General features: G+C 38.6%; 1 protein-coding gene across 1 annotated transcript in view; it reads left to right on the plus strand.

Moving 5' to 3' along the window:
• The window catches only part of TMC1 (transmembrane channel like 1), a 104,837-nt gene that overhangs the window by 54,369 nt on the left and 38,049 nt on the right, over positions 1 to 12,419 (plus strand). Inside the window, exons 11-13 of the mRNA XM_089479921.1 lie at positions 3,539 to 3,681; positions 8,588 to 8,732; positions 10,493 to 10,687. Coding sequence (XP_089336047.1) covers positions 3,539 to 3,681; positions 8,588 to 8,732; positions 10,493 to 10,687 — 483 coding nt within the window. The remainder of the gene's footprint in view (positions 1 to 3,538; positions 3,682 to 8,587; positions 8,733 to 10,492; positions 10,688 to 12,419) is intronic.

The following is a 12,419-nucleotide window of genomic DNA, read 5'->3' on the forward strand; positions in this document are numbered from 1 at the left end:
TGATGCTAGTTGGATAATTTTTACCTGTATTTTAATAACTGTTATAATTGTGTACTTTCTGTATTTTAATTTTATTGTTATTGATTGTATTGTGTTTTTTACTGTTGTAACCCGCCTTGATCCCAGGAAAGGCGGGCTAAAAATAAAGTTATTATTATTATTATTACAGTATTATTATTATTATTATTATTAGTACAATGCCAGGATTTTGTAGGATGGAGCCATTACAGTTAAAGTGATGTCTAACTACATTATTTCTACAGTGTACATGTGCCCTGAGTCAAGCCTATCATGAGGCTTTCTTAGCAGGATTTGTTCAGAGTGGGTTTGCCATTGCTTTCCTCTGAGGCTTAGAGAGTATGACTTGTGGGTGTCCATAGCTGAGTGGTGGTTCGATACTTGGTGTGTATACAGTCGCCCCTCTACTCTTGTGGACCTGTGATCCACAGTCTTGAATATTCATAGAGGGGCGATCTCCATTAATTTCAATGGGGCACGCCCCCACGGCGTATGCCCTACACACGCTTGTGGGCATGCACCCCATTCAAGCCTATGGGGCTTGAATATCAGTGAGTCTCAATTTTCACGCAGGGGGTCCAGAACAGATCCCTTGCGAAAACAGAGGGCTGACATATATATATATATATATATATATATATATATATATATATATATATTAGGAGAGCCAGGGTGGTATAGTCCTGTCAGTATTTGATTTGGACTCCAGGAGATCAAGTCACACAAGTCTCTCTCATATATATATATATATATATATATATATATATATATAGTAGTAAGAGAGCCAGGATCATATAATAGTTTGAGTATTTGAGATAATATCATGATCTTTCTCTCTCATATACACAGCACACACACACCCTAGTAGCCTATCATTCAATGGGCTTAGATTTGTTTGCTGCTTTTTAGACTCTTTACGAAACTCTGGTTCTGACTTCCTAAGTCTATTATGACTCATGGAGGCTGTATCCTCTCTTAACAGAGTATCTAAGAACAATCAAGTCTGCCCTCAACTCTGGATGGTTAATCTGTTATATCTATCACATGAATAAAATTTAGCTGGTTCATATAATGAACCTCAGAGCATATGTTCTAATTTCTTATAGAAAGCTTAATCTCCATTTAGGGAACAGGGCATCTGTTGTGACATATTGTTGAAGGATTGGGAGTTTTGACAGGAGAGGGTTAATGGGCCCAGGATGATGACAGTGTATTTGCAACTAAAGTGAAGAGAAGGCTTCTTTAGCTCCCAGAGCTGCTGCCTCAAGAATAGTGATGAGGGAGAATTTCTTCTGCTTACATGCTGAGTTTAACTCAAAATTTCAGTTCCCGAATCAACTGTCACTGTGGAACACAGTTACTCCGTAATGTTTTCACTTCTGAGAATTTTAGGATTCAAAAAACAAAATACATAACATAATGAATAAACACAAAAGGCATATATCAGGGAAACAGTAAACAAAAACATGTGTATTAGCAAAATAACATATCAGAGAAAACCTCTTGACAATGAGTCTATAGACAATGGGTCTATTTGCACGCACTTTGTATAGTAGAAGAAAGGTATATGGAAGTGCACATATATTTTCATTTTGACTTCCACCCCAAAGTTGCATATTGATATGAAATGATCTGAAATCTGGAAAAACGAGAAGGTGAAAGAATTCAAAACTGACTGATCATCTATTCGTATAACGTACTAAACTTAAAGTGATGCTGGGTATTTGAGGGAGAAAATTGCAAACACCTTGGGAATCGTTGACATGCGTGTCCTTCTACTCTTTCTTTTTAACTTTATCCTTGGTTCTTTTTTCCTTCTTTCTATTCTGTATCCCTCCATAAGCTTCCACGACTATGAAATAAATTCAGGTTTGTTTTTTGAAATGATATCACTGTATTTGCATTTCATTTCTTGCTTACTGTAATTTCTGAAATCTTTTCTTTGACTAGGGAATGAGGTAGATTGAGATCTCCTAGTAGTTGTTTGTGTGATTTGACTTATGTCTGTAAAAGGTTTCTGATTCATAATTGTTGATCAAAGGAATGACAACCTCCCCCTATAATGCTAATGAATCTCTATATCAACTCAGGTCTAATTTTTGTTTGGATATGCATATTTGGGCTTGTTTGTGTAGATCTGGGGCTCTTTCGCAGTACACATTTATAGCACTATGATTCTACTTTAACAAATGTGAAATGAATGAATGAAATCTTTATTTATATCCTGCCTCTTCCTTTTTGGGGATCGAGGCAGGTAACAACATGATTATACGATACACAACGATAAAACAGTAAACCCACAAAACCCTAACCTAACCCTCCCTCCCAAATTTAAAATTACATAATAAAACATAGTTAAAATGTATACAACAATACATCAAAATATTACACAATCCGCAAGTGAGAAAAGTGGTGGGGAGGGTGGATTCAATTGGTTCTGGACATTATCAATCTGGGAAGGCCTGCTGGAAGAGAAGGGTTTTTGTCGCCTTTTTGAAAGCCTCCAACAACGATAATTGGCAAATCTCTTCCGGCAGGTCATTCCAAATTTTTGGGGTGGCGGCAGAGAAAGATCACTGGGAGGTCACTGCTAGTCTGGTCTTCCTTGGTTGTAAAAAACTTTTCCTGGAGGAACGGAGTGTACAGGAAGGATTATATGGAAGAAGGCATTCCTTCAAGTAGACTGGACCCATGTAGGGCATTATAGGTAGTAACCAACACTTTGTACAGTGCCCAGAAGCCAATAGGCAGCTAGTGTAGTGACTTTAAAATAGGTGTTATTTGGTTGAACCTAGATTTTCCGGCGACCAGTCTGGCTGCCATATTTTGTATCAATTGAAGCTTTCAGATGTGGCACAGAGGTTGCCCCCTGTAGAGCACATTGCAGAAATCAAGACGAGAGGTTACTAGAGCATGTACAACAGCTGTGGTTCCCTCCTACGGAATGCTGAGATTTGTAGTTTAAGAAGAGGTATTTAGGCCAAAAAGCCTCACCAAACTACAGACACCAAGGTACCATAATATGCAGCTATGGCAAAATGTAATCATAGTGCTATAATTATATAGTGTGGAAGAGCTCTAGGACTAGACCAAGGTGTTTTGCTACCTGCACATCAGCAAATGATGCCTTCCACTCACCTATGTCAAGGTGCATAGTACCCAGAGCCAGGTGAATTCCTTTGACATATGAGGCAAAAAAAAAATAAAAAAAAAATTGCACAAGCAGTGCATATGTGTCCCAGCAGTAGCAATACCATAATGGCTAAGTAACACAGCTGATTATATGCTGCCCTTTTATGCCAACCCAAATCTTATTCCTAGGGCCGGTGCCTCGTCTTGCCTACTTTTTGTTCACGGGAGACACATTTACTTTGCTCCAACTCACTTTGGGGAACCCAAAGCAAAGTAGAGCTTGCAAGCTTCAAGTCCATTTGTACCTGATATGGAATGTTACATATGGAAGTCTTTTATTATTATTGGAAATAGATTTCTAATTTTCTCCTTGCCATTCCCTTTTCAGGGCTTTGCACAATATTCTGTGCTCTTTTATGGCTACTATAATAACCAGAGAACAATTGGCTGGCTGAAGTTCCGGCTGCCTCTGTCCTACTTTTTGGTTGGGGTTGGGTCCATTGGTTACAGTTTCATGGTTGTCATCCGCACGTAAGTTTTCTCTGTTGTAAAGGTATTAAAGAGTGGGAAATGAACTGGTTAAAAGAAAAGTGCTTTTATTTACTACTATTATTGATTATATTTATGATCTGCCTATCTTCTAAAACTCTCAAGGTAGCACACTTGATTCCCCCCGACTCCCATTTCATTTTCAGAACAACATTGTGAGCTTGGTTATGAAATGGTGAAGACACTAAGAAGAGCTTCATCCCTCGTAGGAATTTGAGCTCTCTGGTCAAAGACTGATACACTAACCTAGGGTAGTCAAACTGCAGCCTAAGGACTTAATAAGTCTCTGTTTTTGCATTTCTGGCCTCAGTTCCCTCTAGAAAGATTTTTTTTTCCTGGCAAAAAAAGTAAAGTGGTTCTCCTGGAAGCTTCTAGGAATTGAAATTCATCCTTTAAATATGCCACAGAGATTTCTTGTACTGTTTAAAATTAAAAATCCCAAAATCAATAGTAGATTTTTAATCTTTTCTGGCTTCAGTATATTTTTATATTTGTTATTGTTCAAGTCATTTCTGACTTATGGGAACCTTCAGGAAGCCCTATCATAGGGTTTTCTTGGCAAGTTTTTTTCAGAGAGCTTTGTCTTCGCCTTCCTCTAAGACTGAATTCACGTGACATGGCCAGGGTCATCCAGTGGGTTTCTATGGCCAAGCAGGGATTTGAACCCTGGTCTCCAAAGTTATAGTCCAATGCTCAGACCACTACATCACATTTTGGCAGTCTATTTTTGGCAAGAGAAGAATGTTCTGGGAGCTGAAAACTGACGCATCAAAGTTGTCCAGCCACACACTAACCACTTTGCCCCACTGATTTTCTCTTTTTTGTTCCTTCTCTATAGCGTCTGACAAGTCACACTTTAAAACTATAGAGGAACTAGATGAAAATTAGTCTTCTTCTAAATTCAGTTATAGTCAGTCCATTTTCCCTGGTATTGCCCCCTCAGCAACAGAATTATTGAGCATTTGGTCCAGGGCTGGTTGGAGGGATGACTATGAAACCCTGAATTTATTTGATTGTTACTTAGAATTTTGAAGCCAGTATTTATTTATTGCTCCTAGAAGGAATTCCACATTGCAGTAGAGGTGGGAAAGCAACCTTTACAAAAATAGCAGTACATTTTCTGTGCAGCCAAGAAGTGTGAAATAAACATGTAACAAAGGCAGCAGCTATGTCAACATTTATTTTATTTTTTTGTAAAGCTTTGCATCTGGCACGGTGTTAAGTAACACCCAGAAATTACAATCTTTATCTGGGCTTGTGAGATGGGGGTGAGGCAGGCAAGCTGGAAACATATGGTGACAAATTTAACTCTGTAAGTCACAATGTGTAGTAAATGGCTTTCTGGAAGATGGCAGTGGTCTGGTCAACCAGTGCAGGATTACACAGTTATTTTCAAGCATTAGAAGCAACAAATATCAACAAAGGAATGAATGTGCTATGATAGAAAGTGCACTCTCCATCTGCTTTCTACTTAAAAACCCTATACACAGAGCCTGGCCCTGTCACTGTTTGCCACAGTATGAATCAAAGAGGTATCTGTCTCATTTCTTTTGACAAATAATATTTTCCTGCTGTATGTTGTTCATTTCCTTGAGGCCTAAAATATGCCAGCCATAATCATGATGTGGAGACTTAGGATGTAGGGGTGATTTCCATATACATGTTGAACATGATAATGGTGGAACACATGTTTTGAATGCAAAGGGATCTAGGTTTCTTACCTGGTAATATTGCTAGGTCAGGAAGACCTCAGGCCCTGAGTTTTCTGGACCAAAGCCCAAGACCTGGTGTCATCCTCTATTGAGGTCATTAGGTTACCAGGTTAGTACCATCTCAGCCCCTGAGATTTCAAGACCCAAACCCAAGACCTAGGTGTTCTTCTTGGTGATGTGAAAAGGGTTGGCTGTGCATGGAGCTGTGCCATAATACACAGTCCCAGCCCAGTCTCAGCCTATGCCCAGAATGGGAAAAGGCAGCTAGTGCAATAATCTCCTGGAAGACAAGGCTTTGAATCCCTGCTTGGCTATGGAACTGCTGATTCAACACTAAGCCAGCCTATTTTTTTTTTTTTTTACTTTGTAAGAGGGATAGTTTACAACAGTCTCTTTTGTTAGACTTTTAAAAGCCACAAAAACCTACCTACAACACCGCTTGTGGCCCTGGAACACATTGACTCTATATTGGCCAGCGTTACAGTCTCCAGGATGAGGATCAGAGCTCACAAAGTTACTTTAAAAATTTGAATGGTTCTGGCTATAATTCTAAGCCCCCCAGTTTTTAGTTACTTTTATGGTAACATTCAAATAAATACTATTTCTTGTTTCCTAAATGTAACTAAAAAATCAAAAATAAGATTGGAATGCTATTTTCTGCCAACCTGTGGTACAAAACACGTTCTCCTTTTTCCACTCCCCCACTTCAACACCCAGAACAGAGAATAACGCAGTAATGTCAGGCATAGGCTGCACCTTCACTGCAGAATTAATGTGGTTTGACACCAGTTTAACTGCCATGGCTCACTGCTACAGCATTCTGGGATTTGTAGTGTTATGAAATATTTAGCCTTCTCTCTGAGAGAGCTCTGGTACCACATCAAACTACAAATCTTGGGATTCAATAGAACAGAGCCATAGCAATTAAAGTGATGTCAAACTGCATTAATTCTGCAGTGTAGTAGTAGCCATAGCACAAATGAGTGCTTGAATCATGCAACATGCCTCTTCCACCATTTAGTGAGGCCACTCCTATTGCCATAAATGTAACTTTTAAAAGTACAGTTAAACTGAAAAAGGTAAAACTCCTTTATAATATAGTTATGCCTTAGTTCTTTGGAAAAACATTAGTCATAATGAACTATAAAATAGTTTGTTATGGTTGCACTACAAAGTGAATGACATTTTACCTACTTATGTCACAACTGTAATGTTATGGAGTTGTGTTTTAGTTACTTCAAAAAGAATTAATTCTATGTGACCGGTTATTTGAACACTTCCCCCCTCTTTGGTGCAAAAATAAACTGACATCAAATTATACAGTCGTCCTTCTGTTTTTGCAGGGGCTCCGTTCCCGACCCTCCCCTGCGAAAACAGAAACTCACTGATATTGGAGTTTCTATTGACTCCAATGGCGGCTTGCTCCTATGCATGCTTCTGCACATGTGCCTCGGACACACACCCATTGTGTCACCCTCTGTTAGTCCCTTGCATATTTTTGAGGGACACGGATTCCAAGTCCACGAAAACAGAGGGGCTACTGTAATGCCAATGAACAGCTACATATTTTATCTTCTCTAGTTCTGATGTATGCTTGATTAAGGTACAAAAATATTTCATTACAGAAGTTACTCTTTTTTGACCCAGTTATGATGAAACTATTAAAAATATTTCTTTGATATTGTATTTGTGAAGATTCTGCCTACAGAATCCTCTCAGGGAATTATAGCTGCCAGTCATCCACTTAAAAAAAAATCAAATCCTTGTGGCACTATCTCCCAGGACCAAACAAAAGGAATACCCTTGGGCAAACATGTTCTCTATGTGCTAAATTTCCATCTGGCCACAAGATAATCTTGATCTATATTTAGATAACCTTACGAATAAATCCTCTTATATTCTTTGGCTTGTGGATGATTTCACAGAAAACAATATGATAAGTGCAAAACCCAACTGAGCTTTTTGTTTGGTTGGCTATTTTTCTGCTATTGCCTGGATAGATAGCAGAACAAAGAAAAAAGGAAGGCAAGACATCTTTCCCTTTCTGACAAAGCTACCAGTCAATCTCCCTTGTGCTGTTGCTCATTCATGTTCATAGTAGTCCTTGGAGTTGTTGCTCAATCGCAATTTATGAAGCTATATTATAGTTTACTCAACAATCCCAATTTATGTTAAAGTCATTTGAAGTAGGAGCCCTGCTTTCTACTGCAAAGCTGGAGGTTACACATGGCATCATTCAATCCTGCGCATACCAGAAAGACCACAGCTCAGTGGCAAAGCATCTGCTCTGCACACACAGATGGTTCCATGATCAATCCTTGCTTGTTCAGTTGAACAGGTTAGGTAGCAAGAGATATGAAAGATCTCTGTTGGAAGACCTCTGGAGAGCTGCTGCCATATAGAAATAGGCAATACAGAGACAACATAGCCAAAGAGCCTAACCTGATTTCTGTGTTACCATTTAGTCTCAGTGTTTCAAGTTGTTTTCAACTTATGGTGACTCAAAAGTGAATATATCATGGGGTTTTCTTGGCTAGATTTTTAGAGGAGGTTTGCCATTGCCTTCCGCTGAGGCTGAGAGTATGTGACTTGTCCAAGGTCACTCAGTGGGTTTCATGGCTGAGCAGGAATCAAACCTTGGTTTCCACAGTCATAGTTGAACACTAAATCACTATGTCATGCTGGCTTTTTGCTAAGAAGGACTTATTCTCAACAAATGGAGTATATAAATTTAAATCAGGGCTGGGGAGGTTTTTTTTAATGGGGGTGGAGTTAACCTCTCCACAAGCCACTGGGCAAGATGGGTGCGTAACCAACAAAGAAGGCACAGAATGGGCAAAGCCATTCCAAACCAAGGCCTCACAGCAATAACATTAAATGTTTTAATTGGTGGGGCTTTTGTTTATCAAATTGTAATTGATCTCATATTTCTTGCTGCTTCTCAAGTAGGCACCTATATAGACTGAGATACTGGCAAGAATATGCTATTTTAATTAACTTGATTGGTTAAACAATTAGTCAAAGCATATAATTAATCTACTAATCTATTAACATGTTTTAATCAGTTGACAGTCCTTAAAAAAAAAGTAGAATTTAACTTTTTTCTTGTCCTGGAAAGATTTTTTCAGGACTGTTCATACCTTTTATCACTTAAAAAATATTTTGGGACTTTTCAGAATGGCAAAGAATGCACATGATGATGGTGGAGGAGATGATAACAGCTTTAACTTCAGCTGGAAAATGTTTACCAGCTGGGATTACTTGATTGGCAATCCTGAAACAGCAGACAACAAATTTGCTTCAGTAACAACCAGCTTTAAGGTAATGTATGACCCACTCTTTGCTCAGTCTGATAGCAAACATTAAGAATATGATGTCACTAAATGAAGTTATAGGGTTGTAAAAGTGATAATACTGGAAAATCAATATGCTTGTAACTCACTAGATGTTTTCTCCTGCAATGTTTAATCCAATAGGTTTAATAACAATAATAAAAAAGCCTGGAAATGCAATGTGCATTTTGGCATGGTGGCCAATTTGAAGTCATTTTATTATTTATTTATTTCATCTCCTCATTGGTCCCCAACCCTACCTATCTATTCTTTTCAGCTATTTGACTTCTGATCCAAAATTCCCCATTTTCCTTCTTGATGCTTTTGCATTTCTATACCTTAATATCAAGTAAAATCAATACATGGAACAACCCAAATTCTGATCCATATCTTATTTTTGTTAGATCCCCTCTGGGTTATTGGCTACCCCTCCTAACTTGGTGTCATCTGCAAATTTCATAAGCAGGCCCTCTATTCCTTCATCCCAGTCATCAAAACAGATGTTGAATATCACTGGGCCCAGGACAGAACTCTATGGTGCCCTGCTAGTCACTTCTGTCCAGGATGGAGAGGAACCATTGCTGAGCAAATCTACCAGTCTGCTGGGATCTCTCCTGTTGTCCAGGAATTCTAAAAAATCAGTGGTTCTGATATTACTTCTGCCAGTTCTTTTAATACTCTTGGTTGTAGTTCATCTGGCCCTGGGACTTGAATTCATTTAGAGTAGCCAGGTATTCCTGTACTATCTCTTTACCTATTCTGTGCTGCATTTCCCCTACTGCATCATCTGCTCCATTTCCCCCAGGATGAGCACCCTTTTCTTTCTGTGAGAAGACTGAGGCAAAGAAAGTGTTGAGCAGTTCTGCCTTTTTTTTTTTTTTTTGGTCCCCTGTTAGCATTTCACCATCTTCTCCATGCAGTGGCCCTACCATTTGCTTCTTCCTTTTGCTACGGCATACCAAAAAGAGAGAGGCCTTTTATCATTCCTAACCTCTCTAGCAAGCCTGAGCTCATTCTGCGCTTTAGCTTTTCTGATTTTCTCAAAGAACTTTTCATAGGGTTTTCCTGGGCAAGAAATTCTCACAGGTGGCTTTTCCAGTTCCTTCTTCTGAAATATAGCCTCCAGCACCTGGTATTCATTGGCAGTCTCCCACCCAAGTACTAGCTAGAGCTGACTTAGCTTAGCTTTCAGTATCAGATGTGATGTAGTGCCTTTAGGGCATTTAGTCTTTCCACACCATGTTCAGCTACCTATATATTTATATCCATTCATTAATTTTTAGATAGGAACCTTTTATCCTGTCTTTAGGTTGTTAGGCCTCCAAAGCTGCTTGCTAGACATTATTGTTAAAAAGGTAAGATGTAGTAAAAATAAAATAATTAAACCAATATACAGAAATAATGAAGATGAAATAGCACTGGAAATCTAAAACCTAGAGAACAATAATGCAGTCCACAGCTGCAGAAGAATCCAGATGCCAGGCAGCCAGACATTTAATGCAAAAGATTTTTACAGTATTGGTGCCACCACAGAGAGAGCCATATTCTGTATCCTAGCTACGGATACTTCTGAAGCTAACGTGACATAAAACCAGCCCTCTAATGATGAACATTGGCTGGACAGGTTTATATGGGAGAAGGCAGTCTTTCAAATACCCTAGCCATAGGGCATTTTGACTAATATCATGGCTTTCTTTGGTCTGCTCATTTACAATGAATGTTTCTTTTGTTTGTTTCTAATATGTACAGGAAGCAATTGTGGAAGAACAAGAAAGCCGAAGAGATGAGAACATCCACTTGACACGATTCCTGAGGGTTCTTGCTAATTTCTTTGCTTTGTGTACACTGGCTGGGAGTGGCTACCTCATCTACTTTGTTGTGAGACGATCTCAAAAATTTGCTTTGGAAGGCCTTGAAAATTATGGATGGTGGGAAAGAAATGAAGTTAGTTTCAGCATGCTTTCTTTGCTTTCTAAAACAGATAAGATTTGAAGATGTGTGAGCAGAATTATGATTAGTGGCGGGGGAAGAAGTGAATTGTCATTTTCCATTCATCATTTACTGTCAATAGTCACTTTAATTAGTAATATGTAACATAGAACATAGATGTGCAAGGTTTATTTTGAATATCAGGAGAGATCAATTATCTACCATATATATTTGACTATAAGTCGACCTCATATATAAATTGAGGGTAGGTTTTGGTGCCAAAATTATGGATTTTAATATGAACCATGGGTAAGTTAAAGGTAAAACATAGGGGCATGTAACAAAGGAGCTAAAGGATGACGCAAAGAAAAACAGTGTCAAAGAACTTAAAAAATTCCAGCAGGCATAACTGTTTTGTGCTCACACTAAAGGCTGGATGAATGAGAAAATAGAGGGAGGTCAGTGCTTCCAGGACAGATCACACTCTTGTCTTTCACCATAGCCTGGTTCATTTTAAAATAAGAGTTAAAGTACAGTACTTACCTTGACCTATAGATGAGCCAACTCATTTTTTGGATCAATTTTTTGACTAAAAACGTTAGACTTATAATAACACGATTATTTATAGTAGTATGTTTTGTCATATTTTCTGTCATTCTGCTGTGCACAATCCTGACAGTTATTGCAGTTTCACATTCATGTTTTTCACATCCACATGAGGCACAGAAGAACTATTTGAGACAATTAGGAGTTAGTCAATTCTCAGCCTTTGGTTCTCCACATATTTTGGACTTCATGTCCCAGAATCTCTGAACATTGACTGCTGCCATCTGTAAAACCTGGAGAATTCTCCCTCCATCTTCAACCATCTCTATGCCCCAACTCTTGTTCCAGAGAACCAAGAAAACTGCAGAGCAGGTTTTCAGATCCCCCAGAAGGCCATGGAAATAGTGGAAGGAGATGAAAGTCATGTCATGCTAGTGGCCTTACAAACAAACATGGCACTGCTTTTAGAAGTCATTGATTAGAATTGTATTATCAACAATTCCTGAATTAAGATGGAAAATTAGGCTTAATAATTATCAGCAAGCAACTTAAAATTGAAATTCTCAGTATGCGTATGAGAACAAGTCTTCATAGCACTTGCTATAATTACTTAGCAGTACCATTGTATGTGTTAAGTGTGTTTCTATAAGCAGAGACAGTGGGCTGATCTCTTTGCTTCACACAGTTTCACAGCATGGTGCTAAGGGCTGAATTTAAAAAGAAGAGTCTCTTTTTCATGAGAAATTGGGCTCTCAGCTATAGGATTATCGAAATCTGTGCATTAGTCTGTTTCTTTAAGGATCAAGAAAGGCATTAAGATAGCACAGTGATAGCTGAATCAAAATTATAAATTTAGTTTGGGGGTTAGTTTCTCAGTAATGAAGAGTAGAGAGGGTCCTTGGTATCCACTGGGATTTGGTTCCAGGACCCCCTGTGGATACCAAAATCCATAGATACTCAAGTCCTCTTATATACAAAGGGAATAGTAAAATGGTGTCCATTATATAAATTGGCAAAATCAAGCTTTACTTTTAGGAATTTTTGAAAAAATATTTTCAAACCATGGATGGTTGAATCCATGAGTGCAGAATCCATGGATATGGAGGGCTTTTCTAGTGTCCAAGTCCTGAACACTAGTGACACTGCAGAAAAAATTCTCAGAGGTGGCATGATGATGGGACGACCAACTGTATTAGAGGTA

The sequence above is a fragment of the Sceloporus occidentalis genome, unplaced genomic scaffold (assembly GCF_023333645.1).
Source record: "Sceloporus occidentalis isolate IW3139 unplaced genomic scaffold, rSceOcc1.0.p SCAF_1, whole genome shotgun sequence".
Taxonomy (NCBI): domain Eukaryota; kingdom Metazoa; phylum Chordata; class Lepidosauria; order Squamata; family Phrynosomatidae; genus Sceloporus; species Sceloporus occidentalis.